The sequence below is a fragment of the Montipora capricornis genome, chromosome 9 (assembly GCF_036669925.1).
Source record: "Montipora capricornis isolate CH-2021 chromosome 9, ASM3666992v2, whole genome shotgun sequence".
Classification (NCBI taxonomy): Eukaryota; Metazoa; Cnidaria; class Anthozoa; order Scleractinia; family Acroporidae; genus Montipora; species Montipora capricornis.
Window position 1 is genome coordinate 20,956,942 of NC_090891.1, and position 14,377 is coordinate 20,971,318.

Sequence of the window (14,377 nt, forward strand, 5' to 3'; positions counted from 1 at the left end):
CTTACACTTTTCAATTACATGTAAATGCCTTTAAAAATATCCTTTCAAGGTAATAATTATTTAAATGAATAATAAAAGTTACAATTATAGTTTAATGATGAAACTTATGAAGAAGGATGACAGCCCTGAAGAAGACAGTGTTTTGAGTGAAGTACTGCAGAAACCATTAGGTTTGCTCAAGTGGAAATGAATAAGAACTGCTGTTGTAAATTGTAACGTGAAGCCCAATTCACCCTAGTGACATGTTGGCCTTCACAGATATCAAAGAAAGGAAAGACCAGTTTTTATTGTATCCATGTAGTATTTGTTTGTAATTTTTATGAAACAAAGAGCAATGAAAAAAGTATAGTAAGTCATGGAAATAAATCCCTTGAAGAGTCTTTTCTTAATTTAAGGTCTTGAACATCATTCAAACGCCAGACTTGAGAATCAAAGATCAATTTCAAAGGAAGTCCTGTCCAAATGCGTGAGACTAGTGCAATATATTTTTTGTACATAGTATTACTACGATTATACACATACTTGTACAGTAGCCAAGTTGCCAAACTACCAATTTGCCACAAGTGTGAAATGGGTTCAACATATATATTGTATCTCAAGCGATGACACATGTACATATTGGTCATAGCCCAGTTTTGATCTATTAAGATTTGAACCTTCTCAGACAAAATGCATCACAGTGAGGCTTTGGAGAAAAAAAAAACCTTCATTTAAAGACCTTTATTTCTTTACCACAGCCTCAAAGTCATGTTTACTGGTTCAAGCTGAATTATAATACATGTAAATCAAAACTGTATGACCCTGAACACTGTCATGCTTGACAGAGAAGCTTGCATTACCCATGTTTTCTGTGAGAGGCTCATCCTTTGGCACCACCTCCTTAGGAGAATCCTCCTTGACCTGTTAAAAAGAATATTGAAATTACCTGTACCACTTAGGAAACAACTTTTTACACAGATAAAATACATGTATTCAGGGTTCTCAATAAGTTTTGGAGTAGACGGCTTAAATATAAAAATAGGCGGCGGGAGAAGCGAGTAAAGAAGTAAAGAAACTGGTGTCTAAAGTAACCATAATATGTACTACTCTTTTATGTATCCTTATTAATTTTAACATATTCTATATTGTGGGGTAACAATTATTATAGTTCTATTTATGATGTAGTTAAACTTCAGAATAAGGCAATAAGAGTAATAATATTAATGATGTTCCTATTATGGATAATATTACCTCGACTATGTCAATCTGGGCATTTTGAAATTTCCTGACATTGTTAAACTCCATACGTGCCTTTTATTCTTTGATCTTTTATGTGATCACAAACCCTCCACTTTTGTAATACCTCCTTTATCAGAACAACATAGCTATACCACTCGCAATGTGTCATTACGACAATGAAATGAGCGAAGTCAAAACAAAGATCACAATTGCCCAACTCTTGTTTATGCAAACTCAAAATTTACTCTCCAAGACGCATACGACGTTATTTATCACCAGGTAATTCCATCATTTTGGAAATAGCAGCTACTTTATTATTCATCTGCGTCACAATTTTTCACTGATTTTGGGGCTCATTTTGTTGAAACTCAAGCACGCTTCCAACAGGCCTGGTGAACCCTTCCTGCTTACAGAGCAATACTAAAAAACTTCTCCCATATCACATTTCAACCTTAAGCTCGAAAATTCAATACACAACATGACATTATAATTCACAAAGGCAGAAAATACCACAGAATCCTTTTCCAGCGAAAAACTTATTGAAACAAACAACATATTTGCTCTCAGAGGCGAAAACTTCTTCCTATTTCATTGCATGCGTGAAGACAAGAAACTCAATCGTGTCAAATTACCATGTACTTCAGGTAAATACAGCTCACTTTGATTTCATCTCGACGGGCGATAGATTGTTGTCGAAGTCCAGTACTCGTCGCTTTTGAGATTCCTGCCTAGTTTATTCAACTGACTTTCCATTATTGCACTCCATAAGGGTATATTTTGTTTAAGGATCCACTAAAACGCCATTCGTGTTACATGACTTTCGACGCCATTGAAGGCTAAGTTAATGATTCTACTGTGTCCACCAGAGAAATCTACACAGTTCCACTACCCTCTCGATCCTAAGAAAATACACGCAGAAGGCTCTATGCACAAAGACACCACTTACCAGGGGAGTGACAGGCAAGACTTTTACCGACACAGAAAAAAAAAATAATAATAAATAAAATAAAACAAACAAACTAAACGCAGACCTCGACTGGGTTTGCCATAGGTAACCCAGTAATTAGACTCACTAGCCTCGTAGGCATGTACAAAATACAAAAGAAATGTTGCTTGAGAGCAAGGCTAGTGAGTCTAATTAGCACATAAACAAAAAAATATTTTTTGGCCACCATTTATGCATTTGGTCTATATTCCATGCTTTCATTGCTCTGCATTTTGATTACTGCTCAGAGTCATGGCATCACTGTGATAAAAAGGGTCTGGCAAACTTGAAAAAATCAATGAACAAGCAATTTGCTTTGTTACCTGTGACAAGTCAACCAAGTACCAAAACCTGCTGTCCCCAAAAAATCAGAAAATTGTGAAAATGGCTACCAGTGTCTACAAAGCTACTCATGGATATAAAGTCCCTAGAGTAATAGGACAGCTATTGCATGAACGATCAACTATTTATAATCTTAGAGGAAAACACATCCTTGAGCTCACCAAAGTAAATACAACCACTTAAGGACTCAAATCGTGGTGTTATACTGCATGCAAAATTTGGAACGCTCTTCCAGATAATTTTCGTGCCGCTAATAAAATCGGAATATTTAAGAATTTGATGCCTAAGCTGGATTTTCTCAAATTTTACATTTTAATTCACGCAAATACATGTAAATATATCTTGCTTATCTTTTACAACATTATGTAAAAATCTTGTGATCTACTCTCAGTTTTAATATTTTTTTAACTACAGGCATATATTTTTCTATAGGTTTTTATGAGAAACCTCATTCTATTATTATTGTTATTATTTATAAACTCATTTTTCGAGGCATGTCTGTAAACTAGCTAATTAGCTAAGAACATTGACCACATTAAATAAAGGTTACTGTATTGTACATGTATATTGTGTATTGTAACTGACTCAATTCCACAAAATTGACACCTCTATGCTTTTTTCAAAAACGTATTAATAATTCATGAAGCTAATAGCCTATAATGATATTGATAAAATGTCACGTAAATGACATTTAAACGAAATAAAGAAGGTACGTGTAGTTACAGGTACACTGTGCTGTAGGTGGGGAAACACACTCCACCCCCCCCCCCCCCCCCCAAACTCCTGGCCTTTAATAACAGGCCTGGAGACCTAACCTTCTTTTCTGGTGGATCTGCGGGCTTCATGGCGGCATCATCTTTTTCCAATGCTGGGCCTGGGCCTGGGTCTGGACTGCCATAATTACGTGTCTCTTCTTCACCATAAAAAGCTAACATTTCACCCTGTCTTTCTGCTTCTGCGTCAACCTTCCAAAATATATATTCCAAAAAATCAGCTTGCAGCGGCATTCCACAAAAGTATAAAACTTACATGTAATGAACAGCTGAACAGAAAACTTAAAATTACTGAACAAATTCTGTTATCATAAGCAAGATATTTCACCTTAACATTTGTTTCACCAATACTAATTTTTAGTATAAGTACATCAATCTATTTTTTAAATTATTTTATTTCATGCACTACACCTATCATTAGAAAAAATAATAACCAAATTGTGAGTCATGCAAGACCACTACATTAAATTTTCAAAACACAACATGTACATGTATGCTAGTTAATCTGCTGTAAAACTAGTACTGTTGTATAACAGGATAAAAATTATATAATAATTAACAACTGCTGGCACAAAGTTCATACCTTTAAATCCAATAACAGAGCCTTCTGTCTTGATATTTATTTACATTGAGTTTCTTAGCGTGCAGAATTTTTTCTTAAATCTTTTGCACACAAAAATGCTATGATCTTTGGACTTTGCCCCAGCTTATTTACAATAGTTTTTATACACAATACAATTTGTATATAAATGTACACGTGCATGTATTTTTAAATCACACAACTTTCAGTTTCAGTCAAGCGAAATTTTTATTTACTAACAATAAAATATAAGTTAGAATAATTTTAGGTTTCAGACACCTCAAAATTAATAATGATCTGAGCCATTAATTTCTCAGGAGTTATTCAAAGGTTTTAAACTAATTGACAATGATACATACATGTATGCTGTACATTATAAAATAATTATAACACTTATGCATTAGCTGCTTCCTTCCAAGATAAGAAATAAAAAATAGGTACACAGTGCACACTTGTGGTAGTTGAGTAACTTGACACTGCTTTATGCCATAACTGCCAATTGAGCTGTGTTTTGTTTTTCTGGGACACAATATGTAGAATACTACCAGGAAGAAAAAATAGGTACGCAATGCGTACGTGTGGTAGTGCAGTAACAGAGTGCTGTGTCATGTCAACTGAGTTGCGTTTTGTCTTCCAGGAGATTCAAGTTATCTTTGCTTAATATGCAGCTCTAATAGTACATGTTGCTATTTACATGTGGCACAATATTGTTTTGGTACTGTATGTCGTTATGGTGCCATGATAGATGTCTTAGGTAAATAGCCCCCTGAGAAGACATGTGGTTACTAGTAAAAATAATACTAAATCTCAGAAGGATTGAAGAAATTAAAAGAGAATCGAGAAACACTGGCTTTGAGGCTGACATGTTGATCATTTTCAAGTCCCCTTACAACTTCTTTTTCAACACAAGTTTGAGCATGCACTCTGAGCCTCTGAAAGCTTTGTAAGACAAAAGTTCACTGAAGTTAAGCCCTGTTGGGCAGGGTTAATAATTACTTGGATGGGAGACCTCAAAATATAGGACTTGCTGTCAGAATGCGAACTAAGCAAGGTACAGATTTTGTTAGCCTGCTTTATGCAAAACAAATATTGCACAGTTTTAATTAATTAAGGTAGAGCACAAGGAAGTTTTTAGGAAGTGTTGGATTGGGCATGTCCTTAGAAGGGGTAAAGATGACAGTGCTAGAATTGCGGTATACTGGACCCCGGAGGGGAAGAGAAAGCGAGGAAGGCCAAAAATCACCTGGAGTAGGACTGTTATGGAAGAACTAAGAGCAATAGGGGAGACATGGGATTCAATCGGGAGAATTTAGGCTCAGGATAGACAAGAATGGAGGTCTTTTGTTGCTGCCCTACATGCCAGAGGGCATCATGAGCAGTAAGTAAGTAAGTAAGTAAGTAAATTGATTGAGAGTAAAAAATTTTACAACAATTTTGTGCCAGAAATACAAAAAGTTACCATCAACGAATAACATTTTGGGAGATTTTTGCTACGTTCAATTTTTCCATTGTTGTTTTGGCTGCACAAGTAAATCGCAAAATCGAACGTGACATTGATTTCAGTGACTGCCTGTGATCAAGTTACCTTCCGTGTTACTAACAACTGGATACAGCTGTGGCAAAATGACAGCATGACATCAGATTGTTGTTTTGTTATTGTTGTGTTACAAAACTCGCCAAGAAAATATGTGAATTCAACACAAAGATTACAGTCGTCCAACTCTCGAGGTTGACCATTGTTTCTGCAAAGACAAGCATTCACTCTTCTAGACAAGGTTATTTATCACAAGGTAATTCCATCGTTGTGGAAATATAAACTGCTTTATTATTCATCAGCATCACAAATTCTTCCCGATTTTGGGGTTCAATTGTTGAATTTACTCACAAATAATTATTACATTAACGGAAGTGCGGCGGGTGTGGAAGTTTGGAGTTAGGGTTAGGGTTAGGGTTTAGCGTTAACGGTTAACTTCCACAATTCCAAACTTCCACACTTCAACTTGATGTAATAATTATTTGTAAGTAAATTTCTTGCATTTGCATTCCTTTCTGATGATGCGTTTTGAGCTCTTCTATCTGAAGTAAAAGCCTACAATTTTTTAAAAGAAAAGTGGAGCGAAAATTTGCGTGAACAAATTATGAGAGAAGAAAGAGGTTATCAGTGAAATTAACAGACACAGACTAGTCACTATCTGATATATTCTACATGTTTATCAATCTGCAAAATAAAGTAGTGTTACCGAATTGTACACTTACATTCGATTCATGACTAAAAGATTTCGACAGATGTGAAAACTCAGCTGCGATTTTTTGATGTTTCATTTAATTCAGAACAGGTCACCTTTTCTATTACTGGGCAAAATTTCTGAGCACAGCACCATGGGAATTTCATCATAAACAAGCTGATGAAATCTACATTTTTTGTTGATCGATCCCAATGATAGAAATAGAAATAGTTTTCTACTGTGTTTCTTTCCGTTGCGAGGAAATTACTGTCGAATGTTTTTCAATGCAGGCAGAGAGGTCAACCCAGTCTTTAAGAGTAAAAAATTAATATCATGGTCGACTGGTGAATTTTTTTCTTGTTTATTTGACCTGCAGAATGTCTGTGGAATGTGAGCTTGCGTGAGATCTGCACAGACATGAAAAAAGTGATTTTGGTTTATTAAAGACATTTGAGAATTTAAATATGTCTCAAACAGTTTTCATTCTCTTTTCATTAAGAAAATTAAGAATGGAACATCAATTGTTGTAATTCAAGAAAACCATACGTTAGTTTCTTACACTCACTCAATCACTAGCCTGAGCACAGCCGCCCACTCTCCGCAAAAAAAATCGGGGAGGATCGTCTGTGATTTACCGTTAGTAATCGTGTTCTGGAACAATTTTACATACATTATAAAGTGATCTACGCTGACCAAAATTTGCGTGGCTCATACTTCTTTGGAGCTAAATTCTCATAATGGTGGTCAATGAGCGGAGGGTGTAAAGTGCAGGTTTCAGGTCATTGTTTTTCTATAACTGAAACAACCCAACCTCTACACAAAAACAATACTTGTACTGTACATGTAAAAATACTGATCTGCAGCTCAGACAAACCAGATCAAGCGTACCCTCTGTGATTTATTAATGCATCAATTTCTTGAAATTTATGCTATTAAGAAGACAATGATCGTAGTGTCGCCTAACATTTCTACAACCTTGTGCACAGATATCCAAGAAAAGGCTCTTCATGTACAGGTAGGTATGAAAGATTGTTTCCATTCAGCCTAACAGTCTTTAGTCCACTTGCTATCAATTCAAATCATGAGGTTTTTTTGAGATCTTCCTTCCACTGACTCTTTCATTAGTAGTTCTTGTGGTCAAAAAAATATTAAACTTTCACTTCAATCAATTTCATCTATGAACATGTACATGTACACATGAAATTAATGATTTCTCCAGTTGTTACAGATAATAGTACATGTTCAGGACAAATAGGGTCCAAGTGGAAAAATTCAAGATTCATTGATAGCCTCTACAGGTACACTGTAGGCTAAATATTTTTTGGTCACCTCCCTTTTCTCAGTATTTCTCACTGGATTAAAAGACAGTTAGTGCTTAAAGGTATAAAATTATAAAGTGCTAATGTTAACCACAAACCTCTGCAACTTTCGAGTCTGTAAATGAAAACAATCCTTAAGCAAGACTGAAAAAAACAAAAGCTAAAGGGCACTTCAAATTGCTAATACTTGAGGTAATGAACAATTTTACATCTGGAAAAACCATATAATTTTTTTTACTACAGGTTACGACCATTCCACCAAGTCTATCACTGAAGTCCAGAAGTGCCAATATTTGATTGAAGCCTACTACATTGTAAATTGTACTTTCCCATCAAACTGTTTATGGTTGTATTTATGCAAAGTCTTAGACTAATCAACATTGTGAATGATGCCCCTTAGTGACAGCATTTGTAATGATAATCATTTTTGAACTGGAGCATCCTGCAGTGTACCTTTCACACAGATGTTTTTTTTAATCAAATGTTATTTTATTTCCCTTACTTAGCACAGTATTTCAGGTCAATTTAGGTATAATATTGTTAAGATTGAAGTAAAGCCCTGATGTACTTGAGCATGAATGGCCAATAAGTATTTGGGAGAATCTAGAATATTTCTTGCACACAAATTACTACCATGACGACAATATTATCACTAACTACAAAAGGCAATGAAATGACTTGTCTCCACTTGTATCATGAATTTGTTTTCCAGTTCTAGAAAATATTAAAACTAATTACCACACTTCAAGTGAGTTTTTCTCCAGCTTTAATTAATTAAAACTCTTCTGAAACCCAAACTAACTCAAAACACACAAACTTGAGCCATTTTCTAACCATACAGTATACCGGGTATGTTTTTCATTATGAAAAAGGATAAACATGGCACAAATTCCACAAAATTAATCTAAAGACTTGGTGATAATGTTGAACACTTGTTGTCATTGTTCTTTTGTTTTTATCTTCAATACTCCTACATAGTATACACAGTTTTCATGAGAACATGAATAGAATCCCTGATACATGCATTGTACAACTGTAACTTCCACACTGAAAGGGTAATTTACAGAATACAAACATCTGGTAGATGACAAAATTGTTAATCCTTGTAGTGATTGTGAGGCATTGTTCAAATGGCTTGCATAGCATACATGTGTACACAGAATAATTATGAAGAGGGCATATGAATATTGACAATATCAGACCTAATGGTGAATGTGTAATTTAATTCAAATACTTGACACATTTGGCATTGTATTGATCCCTGTTACTATCATTTTTATCCCACTGTCAAACATGTATAAATCATCTTTCATGGGTGGTTCATTTCACGAGTCACCACTTCTAAAGAATGTAATTATTATTAAATACTACCAAGTTCATAGCATACAGTACATTGTTCTTCAGCTGAAAAAGTAATGCTGCTTAAAGGGGCTAGGTCACGCTATTTTAGGTAATTTTGTTTAAATTATTTGTTAATTATGAGCTCTAAACGTCAAATTGGTGGAGCAAGTCTTTCATTTGCAAAATCACGGCCACATAATGACTGAGAATGATTTTCCAGCCACGTAAATGATATTTTGATATAGACTGATATGAATTTGAAAAAAGGTGGGCCGACGTTTTTCAAATTTACCCAAATTCAATCCATTTCAATCCTCTCCAGTTTTGTCCATCCATGTCCCTTCTCGGCTTCCCTGTGTTTTGTTAGAGTTCTACAGTTTTGAACAGTTATTTTGATATTTTATTAATTAATTCACAATCTATGACCACTCGATCAGTGCTGAAATTGGCTAAAACTGCATGACCTAGCCCCTTTAAAAAAACTGCTGTAATTTGTACATGTGCATGCATAATTGTTTGGATGCAGCAAAAGAAATTAAAGATGATTAAAGCAACAACAGGTGCTTTGTATAAAATATACTGTACACTGTAAAAGTAAAACAATCAAATGATAAAGTTTGAGTAAACTGTATCAGTCTTTGTCGTTAAGGTTTGTAAAATCTAGCAAAAACTAGAATAATGAGACAATAGACCACTTTAATAAATACCACCTTTACATTCTTTTGTGTTAATTAGAGCTACTGCTCTCATTTTGAAAAAAAATAATTATTCACTTGAAATTTGCTTCTTGTATCGAGGCTAGAAAGGCTTATCATTAGCACAAAAACAGAAGAATATATCTATTTGGCCACCATCATGAAAGAGGTCTATGAAGGTCACTGGCCACCTCCCTCAGAGGGTGACGGTTTCAGTGTAACACGGCCTGCCCCAGTTGCTGCTTCCATGGTTGCCATGGATACCTCATCATGCCCTGACTCCATCAACCTTCAAGGCACCACTTCAGAGCTCAACTTCAACATACATTGTACATGTATTTTTGATGAGTTTATTGCGCAAATAAAACAGGGAAAAACAGGCCTTATTATCGTAATTTTGCCACAATCTGTTTTAATTAAACAACTTGGGATTAGATTAGTAACCTAGTACAGTGTTTGTATATGTAATAAAAGAATGTATACTTATAAATGATTTGTTCACCTTGGTTGCAGTCTCTGCTTGTTCTTGCTTTAGAGAGGTCGGCAAGCTTGTCTCTTCTGATAACGGAGTAATCGAAGGGCATTCACTTGACAAAGAATTTTCTTCACCTGGTTTGGCATTCACTTTCTGCTTAGCATTCAAGTTTTCAGCGGAGGATGAATTACCACTCTCTTTAAAAATAATCAGCATTAGAATTAATAATCATATTTTTAAAATACAACCACACTTTTGAGTTTAAGGAACATGTTTCGATGTTTCAAACATCATCTTCAGTCATAGTGAGTGTAACATTACAATTTGTACATACATGTATATAATTATATTTATTTATTTTTACATGAGCTTGGATTCCTTTGTTCTTTTCGGGGGGAATATATTACATAACCCCCAAATCAACTGTCTGAAAAGCAGGGTGCGGCTTTCATTGTTTGAAGGGAAGAGCGGGGCTAATGAACAGCTAATTTAAATGTGAGGGGATTATGTGTTAATATGCAAGGGCAAGGCTGCTGCCTAAGAAAATTTTAAAGGGGCCCTCAGAGCTAAACGCTGAGAACTTAGGAGCCTAACATATGAAGTAAAAGGTGTTGCTGTGAAAAATTAAGGCGCCCAGAGCTATTCTTTGGGAGCCCCAGGCTACCGGGCTCCTGTTAGGCAACAGCCTTGAAGGGGGATAAATGACTTATCCTCCTTGCATATTAATACATAATCCCCTCGCATTTAAACTAGCTTTTCATGAAGAACAAATTTACAAACATTTATTTGGAAATATATAAACTTGCTCAGCCAAAACGACAGTTTGAAATTGCACAGTGTCTTTAAAATTCCACTGTTTGGATCTACCACGAAATTGTCGCTGTCATTTATTGGTAACAAGTTTCGCTCTGTAACCAACTCGTCCCAAACTTGTGTACTCCATGAAATTGCCCTTTTAAGGCGCGTTTACACGACAGAGCAAACTGGCACGGGCCCGACAAAAACTGGAATGGTTCCAACAGTTTTTACAAAGAAACAGTAAACTTTTATCCGTTCTGTGACAGCCTATGGACCCGTCGCAGAACGGATAAAAGTTCACTGTTTCTTTGTAAAAACTGTTGGAACCGTTCCAGTTTTTATTGGGCTCGTGCCATTTTTTCTCTGTCGTGTAAACGCCCCTTTAGTGTTTTGTGGTATTCTTGCTTCATTCCTCGCCTGAAATTCCTTGTCGGTCACAGTAGTGATCCTCGGCCGGAATCTTCTTTATCTGTAAAAAGGTCGGTCAAAAGATACTCGGCGCGTAAATTGAAATTGTCAACTGTTTTCTCGTTGTCTGCACCCACAAATAAAGATTCAAATTGAGGTGCTGCCACTAAGACTGCTTTGAGTAATAAACAGTTCTGACTCTGAATCACTCAACATTGCTAGCCTGTTCCTAGCATTCACTATGAACAAGACGAACAACTAATTCGAAATGCGACTTGTGAATCCCACCAGTACCAGCATGGGGTGTTGAAAAACAAAAGAAAGATGAACAATAGAGGCATTTTTCTTCAGTGTATTTGTGCATCCCTTGAGGAATCCTCATCAATGTAAAAATAAGCCATTTATCGGCCTTCAGCTCGTGGTTATGTGATTTATTCACCTTGTGCCTTGCCCAATGCACAAGGGGAATAAATCACATAACCCCTCCCTTAAGGCCGATAACTCTTACATATAACTATCACTCACTATGGCTGAAGATGATGTTTGAAACATCGAAACATGTTCCTTAAACTCAAAAATGTGGTTGTATTTTTAAAAATATTACATAGTAACACTTGTTCTATCCAGACCAATTGGAAAAATTATTAATAATCAGCATTAATTTAAAAACTAAAAAACAACAAAGGGGATAGTTTCCAAAGAAACTGTGATGCTGCATCGGTGGGGAAGTAGTATACAAAAATTTGGTTTTATCAACGGAGTTGATAATGTAAATTGGCCACCATACAGAGATTCTAAAAGCTAAAAGCTAGAGATTTTAGAATCTCTGTATGGTGGCCAATCTACATTATCAACTCCGTTAATAAAACCAAATTCTCAAAAACAAATTAACCTTACAGTCATGTACAGTATTCAGAACAAAAAGAAAAAAAAATGTCTTCAGGTGCTCCTTCTATTCTCAGTTCTGCTAACTAATAAATTCCAGGCCTGTGTGTGAAGTACATGTACTGTAGATTAAGCAAAAATACTTTCTGATGTTCAAGAATCAATTTCAGCTTTCCTTTAATTAAGTTAATGAGAGAAGAGGACCAATAAGCCAAGCTGATTGGTGAGCCAAAGAAACAGCAAAATAAGATATTAAAAAATCCTAATAATAAATAATAATAAATTATTATTATTATTATTATTATTATTATTATTATTATTATTATTATTATTATTATTATTATCATCTTTATTTTTATCATGATTATTGCTGTGCACACATATGTACCATGATGTGTAAATGCATGTACATGTAATGTAGACTTGGGAGCAAATTAATAGGAATATGAGTACAGATACATGTACAATTGATAACATTATTGATTATTGTCCAAAATTTTACAAAGGCATAAGCAAAATAATATGTAAACAAACCTGTTGTTTCTGCGGACATCTGTCCCTCATCCTGAAAGTTCAGTAATCATTGATGTCAGTATTATAACACATGACTTGTATTTACAACATTGAACTGACAATAATAGATCACAGTGTTAATTTTTGTCCATGTGGAAATGACTGTCACCTGTACATGTGGAGAAGGAGGCACCATAAAAGAACATTTATGTACTGTAAATTAATATCGTAGTTTTGAATCTTTTTGTAAACCTACTTTAAAACTTTAATTAAACACAGAAAGAGGGTTTAAAAAGGAAATCATAGCACATCTTAAAACTACATGTACATCAAGGTTCTTATATTATTTTATTAATGTTTTTATGGTACAATGTGCAACTGGTCCTGCCCCTAAAGAGTCACAATAAACCATGGCAGTTTCATGTGGAATGATAAATTCTTGTAGACACTTTTCTTCTTCCTTTAGATGATAAAATTAATTCAAGGACTTCATTACGATCTTGCTCAGGAGGTCATCAGAATTTGGCAGCTGGGCCTTTTTTATTGCTTTTGATATAATAAACTTTCGCCATGGCAAAACAGTGTGCACAGCTGGCCAATTTGCTCGGTGCCTTTCCCTTGAACCCTCTGTAAATTGACCCATTTTCATGAAACTTCCCTTACAATAAATTCTTTTAGCTTTCAATTGCAAGAGTTTTGTATTTGTGAACAATATCACAGTCACCCAGATAAAATGTCATGTAATTAAATAACAGACCCGACATCTACAGCTGTATGTCACCTACCGAGAATGAGTTGCATTTAGAAAAAATTAACCATCCATTTGAAAACAAAAATTTAATTAACTATATCACTGTGAATAAGCCAAAATGGCCTAAGCTTCCACCAGTAGCTCAGCCGAAGAAGAACCAAACACTCATACATGTAATGTGAAGGTAATACTGTAGGTCCACCTTCTACACATACATTGAATTTGGAAAATTCGGGTCATGACAAAAAAATTCATAATCTCATAGATCACCTAGTTTCATTTGAAACACCATTTATAAAATAAATTAACTTTTCAGACTCACTCGCAAAAATCTGTATGTAACATTACATGTAAGATGATAAAATTCCTTCCACAAATTTATCAATCCTGATAATTTAAAATTTATCATTATTTCAATTATACATGTACATAAATGGTTGCGAATGTGCTGGAGTAGCTTTTCTCTATTTTTGCTGTTTTCAACTTGGCTAGAAGGCAAACTACAGGTGCACTTGCAAGACAAACTTAAACCTTTTACCGATCATCAGTGCAAAAGTCAGACGGAAATCTTGCGCAATAATAATGGAAAACCCAAAATTGTTGAGACACTTTCATTAAAAAACACCTTTTCTAGCTTTCAATACCTGCCGAATCTAGAATTTAAACCTTTCCCACTTCCTCTCCCCCCTTTTCAATGTTGACTGTTTAAGTTTGCAACATTTTTTTTGTCTTGCTAGCAACACTGATAAGGGGGGTGCTGCAGTGTGAGAGGTAATACATGTACATTGTAGGTAAATTTATAACGCCCCAAGAAGGTGAAGTGTCTCCACTATTTTTGCAACTTCTTGTAATGCAATTTTCAGGAAGAGACTGCTTGTGAGGAATACTCACTATATTCTTCCACCTGACATCATAGAAATTAAAATTTCTGTTGTGCTCTTGTGAGCATCATTAATGTTGGAAATTCAAGGAACCAAGTACATGTAGAATTATCATCTGAGTACTGTATCTTTTTTACCCGCAAAGCAGGAAACTTTAGAATACTGAATTTCATTTTAAAGTTCAATTG

General features: G+C 35.0%; 1 protein-coding gene across 2 annotated transcripts in view; it reads right to left on the bottom strand.

Annotated features, from left to right (window-relative positions):
* LOC138016679 (lethal(3)malignant brain tumor-like protein 2) overlaps positions 1–14,377 on the bottom strand; it is a 32,922-nt gene that overhangs the window by 17,455 nt on the left and 1,090 nt on the right. The window contains exons 2-5 of one of the 2 annotated variants that reach the window (XM_068863866.1): positions 12,579–12,609; positions 9,981–10,150; positions 3,361–3,510; positions 840–900 (exon numbers count right to left, since the gene is read on the bottom strand). In XM_068863866.1, coding sequence (XP_068719967.1) covers positions 840–900; positions 3,361–3,510; positions 9,981–10,150; positions 12,579–12,609 — 412 coding nt within the window. The remainder of the gene's footprint in view (positions 1–839; positions 901–3,360; positions 3,511–9,980; positions 10,151–12,578; positions 12,610–14,377) is intronic. The other variant, XM_068863867.1, reaches the window with a different exon arrangement.